Source organism: Fukomys damarensis, unplaced genomic scaffold, assembly GCF_012274545.1.
Source record: "Fukomys damarensis isolate Sample0158 unplaced genomic scaffold, DMR_v1.0_HiC HiC_scaffold_10, whole genome shotgun sequence".
Classification (NCBI taxonomy): domain Eukaryota; kingdom Metazoa; phylum Chordata; class Mammalia; order Rodentia; family Bathyergidae; genus Fukomys; species Fukomys damarensis.
Window position 1 is genome coordinate 2142097 of NW_022900922.1, and position 11585 is coordinate 2153681.

Consider the following 11585-nt stretch of genomic DNA (forward strand, 5'->3'; position numbering starts at 1 on the left):
TCCTTTAGACCTTTTCTTCCTATTTCACAATATCAATTATACATTTTGATCCTTATTTACACTTTTAGTTTTTCACACCAGAGAAACTATTCAGTATTTACTCGTGTGTCCTATTCGTTTCACTTAAGAGTATGGCCTCAATGCACATCCACTTAGCTATAAATGTCTCTAGTTTCAAGTGCTTTATAGCTGAGTAGTGCTCCACTTTATTAAAAAACACCCACATCTTTATCCAGTCTCCAGTTGATGGGCACCTGGGCTGTTTCCAAGTTTTAGCTATTACAAACTATGCCGCTATAAATATGGGTGAGCATATATCACTGTGGTATGATTCAATTCTTTTGGGAAGATACGCAGAAGAGGAATGAATAGCTGGATCAAGTGGAACTTCTACTCCTAGTTCTTTGAGGTATCTGCATATTGATTCCATAGTGGCTGCACCAGTCTGCACTCCCACCAACAATGGAGAAGGGTTCCTTTCTCCCCACAACCTGCCAACATTTGTTATTGTTTGATTACTTGATAGCAGCCATTCTTTCTGGAGTGAGGAGGAATCTCAGTGCTGTTTTCATCTGCATCTCTCCAATGACCAGTGATGCTGAACATTTATTTCATATGTTTATTTGCCGCTTTTTACTCTTTGTCTAAGAACCGTCTGTTCATTTCAGAAGCCCATTTTTAATTGGGTCTTTGCATTTGGGGGTACTTGTTATCCACTTCAAAGCAAGAGACAAACTGAGTCATTACTGCACTGCTGGCAGAGCAAAACTTTTAATGTAACAAGAACTATGAAAGATACGCACTTGCGGTAAAATTATCCAATAGAAAGTAAAATTTAATTGCCAAGTATTGCCAAGACAAAGAAAATGTGGGGGCTAAAACCTGGGAGTGTTGTGCCTTTTTACCCTCTCTTGATTGGTTTTCCTTTTTCCTTTAAACCAACAGTTCTTAGCCAAGGCAGAATCACTTGGGAGGTAGATAAAAAGCTGTGCTTCACCCAGGAGACTGGATGCAGTATTTTGGAGCACATGGATTTTGAAAAAAAAAAAAAACTCTCTTAAGTTTTGAATTATTCTCTGGTTAAACTACTGATTTAAGCAAAATTCTCTATGGAACTATTAATGTTCAATGCCAGCTGCTCTAACAAGGAAAACAAATCTAAATAATTCATAGATTGTTTCTTCCCTACCGGTCCTTCCATTACCAATCTTTGAAGTAAGAAAATTAGATTCTTCTACCCCATGCGATATTCCCAAGTTCCCAATGACCTAAACTTTTACTCAAGATCAAGGCATCAGTGGGCAGAACTACAAGGTCAAGGAGAACACCAGAGAAATCCTGACTCCTCACTTAACAGGTGACCTTCGAAAAAGTATTTTATACCTCAGTTTCTGTACCTGTACAGTAGGAATGGTAAGTGCAATGAGTATATTTATTTATTTATTTTGGGCTTTCTGAGACAGGGTCTCACTGCATAGTTGAGACTGACCTGGAACTCACTATGTAGTCCAGGCTGGGCTCGAACTCGCCGCGACCCTCCTGCCTCAGCCTCCCCAGTGCTGGGATTACAGATGTGTGCCCACCACGCCTGGCAGTGCCATGATTTTAGAGACCTGTTATGAGAATTAACTAAAATAATTTATATGAAATGTTTATTTTGCATTTAACACAGCAAGTATTTTCACCTTAGATAACTTATTTCATGATCTTTCACTTGATCACAGTGCTTCCCACCATGATATTTATAACAAACATAAATTAAGTATTTTCACACTGGAGGGAGAAGGACTATAAAGAATTAAATTACAACTTCATGGTTTTTCAAGATTTTTTTAATGTAGGAAAATTTTTATTTGATAAATATAACTTCATAAACTTAAAAAAAAAAATCCCGAGTACTGTACAATAAGTACTCTACAGTCACTGACAATGCAGAGAATTTTTAAAGGACTGCATTAGAGAGCCACAGTGTCTGAGGTCCAAAATTTAACTAAGTGTTGCTACATAGCTCCAGCTACTCATTTCTCATAAACTCTAACAATCACCATTATCATAAACGTATCATTAGTTATGATCTGGTTTTGTAGGAATATCATTATTTTATATACCAAACAGCATTTTAACATTATTTTCTTTTCATGAAAACAGATGACTCATTTTAAGATAGAAATAAAAATGTCTATAAAGGGGGACCAAAATAAACATGTTCTACATAAAACTCTTTGGTTTTATCAGTACCTGCCTTTTAACAAATTCTCTGTAAAGACTGCCTTTTACAGGGAAAACACAAACATGAATGATTTCGCATTTCCCTCAGTCCCCAAGATTTCCAGAGTAGCGATTTTTTTTTGGTACCAAGGATCAAACTCAGGATCTGTGGTTGAGAGGCAGGTGGCTGTACCACTGAGCTAAATCCCTGGCCTGCGAATTAATTTAATTAATTAATTTTCCTGGTAATGGGGATTGAACTCAGGATCTTGCTCTTGCCAGGCAGGGGTGGTGTCACTGACCTACATCCAGGCCCTTGAGTAGCGAATTTTAAAAACTCTCAGCTCTTCACTGTAAATTTTAGTGGCCTCCATTCCTCCCTATTGATCTCAAGCTTATCAGACAAGTTCAGTTCCACCAGCTCCTGCAATGGAAGTGACGTCAGTCTGGGAACTACACAGGAAAGCAGGCTTTTCCCAGTGGCACAGTTTGCCTCACCCTAATTTCCTACTCAGGTGAGTACCAGGGTTGGGCTAGCGCTGGGAGCCTTCCGACACCAGAGCCTCAGACCCAAGGAGGGTGGTAAGAACATCAGGCCCTGAATTCCCCTGCTCTGTGGCAGACAACCCTGACAGTGGTAGCTCTCCCCGGGCCAGGCTTGTCAGAGCTGAGCAGGGTGCTGAGTCACCAGCCCAGAGCAGCGGACAGAAGCTGAGGATGACTCGTGCCTGTCCCTGTCTGCAGGGCCACGGCCTTCTGAGTAGGCAAGGCAAGCATGCAGGGAACAGACCCGAGACCACTGGATACCTAGCAGTGACACGTGGAGCCCTACACTGCTTCTGGAAGGCAGAAGTAAGTTACTCATTGGTGTGTATTTTCCAGAGAAGTTGAAAGAAATGATGCCAAAGGGGAAGCTTTTCTGTGACTACTGGTCACAGAAGAAAGTTTCATAACGTGAATATGAGTACTAGAAAACTACTGAAGGTCTTTAAACCGCAGTATTATGCTCATAAATAAATAAAAGAAAATCCTTCTCTTTAAATCACGCTATCCTTTCTTTAAAACGGGAATACGTTTTGGGCTGGGCATTTAGCTCAGTGGTTTCGCCGCTTGCTTTGCAAGAGCAAGGGCCTGAGTCGGATCCCCGTATCAAAATAAAAAGGGGTGGGGGAGTAAGCAGGAAGGGCATCACTGAGTGGCTGCTTTCAGCGCTGGGACTGAGCTCAGGGCCTCACGTGTACTATGGAAGCCTCCACCATGAGTTACATCCTTGGTCCTATTTTTAAAAACTTTTTTTAAGTAAGTGGGGCTGTGCACGTCACTCAGCAGTAGAGTGCCTGCTTAGTGTGTGCAAGGCCCATATGGGTTTGATGCCCAGCACCACGTCGTGGGTGCCCGTGGAGGAGGGCAGGCTGCCTGAGGTCCTCACCTGTTAGTGGTCAGTTCATCTGCTCACACACGAACGCTCTTACCGCAGACGTAAGTGGGGCCGCTGACTGTCCCTTTCAGTGTTTTCGTTAAGACAGAGCTTTGTAATCTAACTTCCCAAATCAGAAATCATCTAAATAATGTATTACTTTTCATTTCCCTATTATTTATGAAATCAGTGCTTGAAGAACTAACTAAAGGACTCAAAGATTTAGGAATACTTTGCATCTCAGTCCAAAGCAGGGCACTAGTAAACAGTAACTTAAGAAACTATAGTAAATATTTGAAAATTACCGTAAATTTTAAAATTAACAACAATCAAAAAGCAATTAAACATAAACCTTCCTTGAGTTTGTAAATTAAGACCTGATTTTTTTCTACAATGTCTCTAAGCAGATATATATATATGTATTTTTTGTTTTTGTTTTTGTTTTTGTTTTTTTGAGACAGGCTCTCACTATGTACTTGAGACTGACTTGGAACTCACTTTGTAGCCCAGGCTGGTCTCCAACTCACAGCGATCCTCCTGCCTCAGCCTCCCAAGTGCTGGGATTACAGGTGTGCGCCACCATGCCCGGCATTCTAAGCAGATATTTTAATAAGCCATAAATTAAAAATACTTCAGTGTCTAAATTCTATTAATCTCATTTCTAAAAACGCATTCTTTTGCCTTATTGCAAAATCGCCTGAAATTTCAGGTTCAAATTCAAGATGTCCATGAATAAATTCAGCACTAAACTCAAGCTGCATTACTGGGCCATAAACATGAAGTAACCCTCCACACACTGCATTAAAGCTAAAGGTGCAACAGAGAAGAAAGTCACTGCAAATTAGAACTAACCCTATCACTTACACGTATTTGAGACATTAATCAGTCTAAGTCATTTACTATATGTGAACGTGTTACTTAAGAATTTCCAACTGAATACTCACAGGCTGTAGCCAATAGTCTGTTCGAGAGGTTCTTTTCTTTTCCTCTTCAATCTGTAAAACACATGAGATATTCATAAGATTATCTCTTTAAAATCCATAATTTATCTCAAAATGGCCTCTGTTTAACAAAGTAACACCATAAAACCCATATTCCACCAAAGACTAATGAATAATTCGCAAGCTCTGATAAATACAAATAAACATTAACTGTAATTAGTTTTTGACTGGAAAAGAAACCTTAACTATTAAAATATATGTCAAAACAAAACAAAGACCCTGTTTAGTCAGTGCTAAAGGCCACCTTCTGGGGCTGTCGCACACCCTCCTGTCCTCCCATGTGAGTGTCATGAGCTGGACAGGTAGTGACGACAACGCACAGACCACTGAGCACAGCACATCAGGAAGGTCTGACAGGCTCCCTATCTGACAGTGACGGCCCAGCTCGTGAACGAGAAGGAAGAAGCAGAAAATCGAGTGGTACCAGAACAAAATGCTGCCCGGCTCCGAGGGCTGTGTACCTAACTTTCTGTCTCTCCACCGCTTACGCTTAATCTACAACCAACTTCAGTGGGATCCAATGACATTATTCTTTAGTGCATTCCTAAGCTCATTTAAATTCTTCAACTAACAAAGAATATTCCAAATTTAGCATGTATTGTACAGAAAGTAGGCCGATCCGCCTTTCTGTTTTCTTCCAATTAAACTAAGTTTTAAAATCCCCTAAGGCATGTGAGACCTCTGTAGTGTCGCCCCTGCTTCTCTCTTATATTAAATGCTACCACCATGAGCTTAGTAGGCTCCTGCCACTTGACTTGTGATCTTTCCTGCCTTTTCCCCCAATTCCTCCTCAGCGCTTAGCTCTTCCACAATTTCTTATTTTCGGTTGACTTCTTTTCAGAATGAGTACCACAGGAGAATGGAAGCTCCACAGCAAGGCTGTTTATGTGTAACACAGACGCCTCTGCACATTTCCCACGCTGTAACAGCCAGTGTGTGACAGAATAATATTGTTACACAGTGTACACATTTTGTTTTCAGACAAGGTCTCCCTTTGTGTTCAGCTTGGCCCTAAACTCACCATGTAGCCCAGGCTAGCCTCAAACTCATGGCAGTCCTCCTGTCTCTGCTTCCCGAGTGCAGGGATTATAAGCGTGTACCACCACACCTGGCAATATATATATATAAATATATTTTATTTTAAGCATTTAGGCTGCCCTGCATAGTGTGAGGGCCAGTAAGAGAGAAGACAATTCCTTTATAAATGAAGAGATGGAAAGACTTCAGCAACAAAACTAAAGGGGAAAAAATTAGCTTCTTAAATCCATTCTTTCTCTTTTGCTGGCCTTTCTCTTTTCTTCGACTTATTTTATAAATGCATTGATAAGGTAAGCTTCTGATTCAGAAGACAGAAAGAATATTTAGAATACATTATGAGCTTTCTGCAGTTTCCTTACAGTTTGGGGTAGATTTAAAGCCAAAGTTTGGCCCTAACTCCACATAATCACATATTTTCAATGGTTGATTGGATCCTCTTAGTCACCAGGTTAAATCAAATTAAAACCACATCGGGGCTTTCTCTTGCTAGCTTGGACGCAACACATGGAAATCAGAGACAACAGAAGAGTATGAGCTGGAGGAAGCAGACCATCCACAGAAGACCCCATCTCAGTTACACTAAGCCCTTCTAGCTGCACACTACTGATCTAATCGCACAGGGAGTTTTAAAGACAGCACTTAGAGCTGAGAGATAAGCACATCGAGAGGGGCGGCTCTGACCAGATGAAACAGCAGCCACGCTTCTTCTCCCTGACTTCCTATACAAACATCTCTATAACTTTCGATTAATCTAAATGGCAAAATGACGTCAACAATTCCTTAGGACTGACTTATATCATTCCTCTAATTGCCCGATGCCTGTAAGTAGCTCATAAACCATACCTCCATGATTTCATCGAGTGCAGATTTCTTTTTCTTCTTTTCTTTAGACTGAGCTGAGCTCTGAGATTCTTTTCGTTTCACTGATGGTGTGCTCCCGAGCGTCTTCAGTGCACTCGGCCCCAGAGAACTGATGAACAGAACCGTGCATGTTCATAAGAACTATGCAGACACAGCTTTTATAATGGGCGAAATGAATACTATACAATAGACGTTACATGGTTCATTTAGGGCAGATCAGGAAGAGAAGGAAGAGGAGGAGGAGAAAGAAAAACGATCTGTTTGCATCTCTCAGGGTAGTCAGCACAAAAGAACCTTTACGCTGCCCATCACTAACTGCATTTTCTTCCTCTTTACCCTTTGGCTACTATTTCTATAATCAGTATAGTTAAATGGTGGTAGAAACGACTTCATTTTGGGAAACAGCAGGATTTGGGGCTCCTTGTGTTAGGACCCTCAGCAATTTTCTTTTGAAAGCCTCAGACCCTCATGGATACATAGGGGTAATAAAATGATCCAACTCCTAGCTTGAATGCATACATTGAATGAGATGCTTTTAAATGACTGGTGGAAATTTAACACATTATGATCAGTTTTTTTTTTTTTAAAGCAAAGACTTCAATGTACCAAAAGTTCCCGATTATTCCTGATGAGCTAGTGTTGATAAGAGTAAACTGAAACTTCTTTGGTGCCAACATACAGTGATCACCAGAATACTGCTATGGTCACTCCGAGCAGTTTGCTGCTGCCGGGGCCACGCCACGGGCTTCAGGCCTCTGAAATACTTTGTTTATACGTGTAATCATTTTACAAGTCTCCACCTGTCTAAATTCCTTAGGATCCGTTATTCACGTGGGTCCTGGCTCTCCCATCTCTCCGTCCTGCCCTAGCACTGTGTGGCGTGACTCACACTCCACGTCCAGTTAGACGCACTTGTGTCTGACTCCTCTCTCAGGACGGGAGAGCTGCACACCCTTTGCTCCTAGGAAGTGGAAGTGGCAGTAACTGCTATGTGCCTTGCATAAAATAGCTACTTATTAACGCTTGCTAAGTAAGTCTTATCAGTCTACTTAATGTGCCATATTTATACCAAGCTCCCATGGAAATGATAAGTTTAAAAAGTGTGACTGGTAGAGAACACAATACAATTATTACTTTCATTTATTTGAGGTTTATTTTTAGTGAATTTAACGGCAGCATTAAATTTATTAGAGGCCAGGATACTTTCAGGACTCACATTCACTTTAAATTCAACTAAAATTCTTACATCTTTTCTATACAGTAGATTAAAGTTCAAGACTCCCCACCTTGTCTTTGCTGTCTCTTTATCTAACTGTACGTTTTAAGCTTCATTTACAGGATCTGCCTCATAGTTCAACCTAGAGAACATATTTTTAAGTTCTGATTCCCAGGTACAATCGTACATGATGTGCTCTGGTTGTGAACGGATTACATGCACACACAGAGAAACTTCTGAACATGTTACTTAAATGTTCTTTAGGTTTAAATGTACCGGGAGCCAGGAACTTTCCCAATTTAGGGATAATTCTAACCATCAGTATGTCTACATAGTAATAGTACATCGAGCAAAAGGCAAGTTAGGAGAGATTATGTTTCATTTTAGTGATTATACTGTCTCCTTACATGTTCACAAAGGACATGCAAATCAAAACGACAAAACGACCGGGGATTCAGCTCAGCGGTTCCACCGCCTGCCTCGCAAACACAAGGACCCGAGTTCGATCCCTGGTACCAAAAAAAAAAAAAAAAACAAAACAAAACAAACAAGCAAAAACCCTAAAACAAAAACAAAACTACAACAAAATACCACTTTACACTGTTATGAGAAAAACCATAAAATAAGAAATACTGGTGAGGATATGAAAAAATCAGAATGTTTGGGAATTAGCCAGTAGGAATGTAAAATTCTGCAGGTGCTACAGGAAAATGATACAGCAGTTCCTCAAAAAAGTATACACAGAATGACTACAACATCCACAGTTTCATTTATGTGCATCTATGCCAAAAAAAAACCCTCAAAACTAAGAACAGGAAATCAGAACAGATCTGTGTACACCAGAGTTTACAGTAGTAGTATTTACAACAGCCAAAAGACAGAGACAACGCAAATGTCCACCAATGGGTGACAAAATGTGGAATATCCAACTGATACCCTTAAACAGGAAGGAAATTCTACCACAGGTTACAACACGGGTAAACTCTGAAGATGTCATGCTAAGTGAAACAAGCCACATGCAAAAGGACAAATATCACATGGTTTTAACTATATGAGGCTCCTAGAGCAGTCAAATTTATAAACAAAAAGTAGAATCAGCCTTGGAGCCAGCCAACGTGGACTGAAACCTCTAAAATCATTAGTTGAAATAAACTTTTTTCCTTTAAGATGTTCATATTGGGTATTTTGTCAGAGCAATAGAAAGCTGACTAATACAAAAGGTTATGTAAAAACAGAGAAAAGAAGTTTGAAGATATTGGTCTTGAAGACCAGAAGAGTGCAATCACAAGCCAAGGGATGCCAGCAGCCACTGGACCAGAAGAGAAAAAGACCCTTCCCTAGAGCAACTGGAAGGAGCACAACACTCCAAATGCTTCCATGTCTACCCAGTGGTTCTGATGTCAGAATTCTGGCATCTACAGAGACACATTTCTGTTATTTTAAGCCAACGTGTTCGTGGTAATTTGTTACACAGTAGTAGCCACATACAACTAATATAAGAGTGATCAATCTTAGAGCCGAGTAGAATCAATCTTAATACATATTCATCTATGCTGAGAAATAACAAAGAATAGAAAGAATGGAAAGTGTGCAAGTTATCAGAATAAAAATGGAGTCATTTATATCTACCCTACAAAAATAAACAAATAAAGCCAAGAGGTTATGAAGTCTGGAAGTGTCTTTATTCATGATTGCCTCGTGGTAATTATCATAAAAGATTCTGCCAGAGTCACAACCTTCTGCAAGGGCTACTGCAACCTTATATACAAAAAGTACTTCTGGGCAGGGGATTTAGCTCAATGGCACCCTGCCTGCCTCATAAGTACAAGGTCCTGAGTCCAATCCCTGGTACCACAAAAACTTCTACACAGGTGCCTCCAACCCTGAGTAAAAGGTACCACTCTTGTTATTAATCTATGTGACTGAGGAGTATTGTTTCAAAATATTTTATGCCATCTTCTTCATTTGTGCCTTTAATAATGCCCCCATGCCTCAACCTCCTAGAATACTCTCATAATTTACTATGGTATGCACAGTCCCATTACAATGTTATTCTATTTTAAATAAATACCATTATCCTACAGGAACTTATGCTGCACTATGGGGCAGGGGATGTAGCTCAGTGGTTCCACTGCCTGCCTTGCAAATTTAAGGTCCCGAGTTTGATCTCTGGCACCAAAAACAAACAACAAAAACACTGCGCTGTGTAATAAGGAGATAGGTTGACAACTTACTCTCTATTCTCAGGAAATCACAATTGTACAGGTAATTAATATTTAAATTGTGGGAAGTAGGCCAATAGGAAAATGCATAGTATTACAGTAACACAGATAGAACCATTAACTGGAGGATAATTCACAGAGAACTACACATTTATCAGTGTGAAGCATTTCATCAAGTTGGGTACAGTGGCCTCTGCCTGTAGTCCCAGCTACTCAGACAGCCGAGGCAGGAGGACTGCTTGTGCCCAGGAGCCAGGGCACACATGGGTGAGATTCTGATTTCAAAAAGTTAAACATAAAATGAATCATTTCCTCAAAACAAAATCATTTCATAAAAGCAAAAAAAAAGTCCTAATCAACAAGCAAACTGAAACAAAAACAATAGTAGTAACCAATATCGCACAAAGTTTCCTAGTTTTTACCGTAACTGTTACTGCAGCTCACCTTGATTTGGAAGATGCCGCGCTTGCTGAACTACATGCTCCTTTATTCAGATTAAATGCAACTAGAAGAAAAAATGGTTACTGCATATATATTATTTCTGTTGGAGGGATTATAATAAAACTTCTCAAATCACATTCCTTAGGTATTCACATAGGAATTCACAGACAATTTTAATGAACGAGGCTAAAATGCTCCTCAGAGACCACAGATTTCTGTAAAAGGTCCCCACCTGATGCCTGTGAGTCGGCAAAGGCTTTACACATTATGCCCACTAGCAGACCACACTGGCTGCCTCACTGGTCCACCCCCACTTGCCCTTGCTAACTCCTGCTTGCTTAGGAGAACACACCTCTGGCCAGTGGTTCAGGGGACTGAACATCATCTTCACCTCTGGTGTAAATTCTCGCTGACTAAAGCAATCAGTACAATCCCTGTAACTGCTTTCAAGGTAGACATCTGATGCTGTTCTGGCCAATGACATTTGAAAGAATTCCACTGGGAAGAGGAGTGTGTTCCAGGAAAAGCTTCCTTGCTCTTATGGGAGAAGAGATGTTCTTTGCCATCCTTTGGGAAATGCTGAGTCTAGATGTGACGGCTGGAGTGCCAGCAGCTACCCTGTGCATCACTTCACTTCTGGGATTCCTATTACGGCAAGACACTTCCTTACCATTTAGGCTAAGTTCAGTCAATGTTGTTACTTATGTCTGAAAGTATTCCTTTAATGCATATATTACTTTTTCATTTTAAAGATAAAAACACTGTAACTTTAACAGAGTGTCTTGTTCCCAGACATGCTGCCAGCTTTCAGCAAAGCTGATGCAAAAGCATCTAAGCTTCCAAAAAGGGAAGAAAAATTTAAACTACCTTTCTCTTCATCATTTTCTCTGCTTAATTCCGTAAAGACAGGGGCCTCCTGAAAGAGAGAGAGCAAGAGCGTCTCAAGATTGGGTTTACAGGACATTCACTACCATATCCACATCCAATAGCTTACATTACGACTCGCTACCTCTGCTATGAGGAAAATGCTAAGATGACTATGATCCTAAGAAATTACAAAATGGTAGGGCTCAGGATTTAGCTCAGTAGTTCCGCCACCTGCCTTGCAAGCAGAAGGTCCTGAGTTTGATCCCTGGTATCAAAAAAAAAAAAAAAAAAAAAAAAAAAAAAAAAAAAAAAAA

At 40.2% G+C, this 11585-nt stretch overlaps 1 protein-coding gene across 2 annotated transcripts in view; it reads right to left on the reverse strand.

Annotated features, from left to right (window-relative positions):
• The window catches only part of Kin (Kin17 DNA and RNA binding protein), a 44309-nt gene that overhangs the window by 18768 nt on the left and 13956 nt on the right, over positions 1-11585 (reverse strand). For both annotated transcript variants that reach the window (XM_010621389.3, XM_010621388.3), the window contains exons 6-9: positions 11272-11320; positions 10408-10468; positions 6508-6634; positions 4570-4620 (exon numbers count right to left, since the gene is read on the reverse strand). In XM_010621389.3, coding sequence (XP_010619691.1) covers positions 4570-4620; positions 6508-6634; positions 10408-10468; positions 11272-11320 — 288 coding nt within the window. The remainder of the gene's footprint in view (positions 1-4569; positions 4621-6507; positions 6635-10407; positions 10469-11271; positions 11321-11585) is intronic.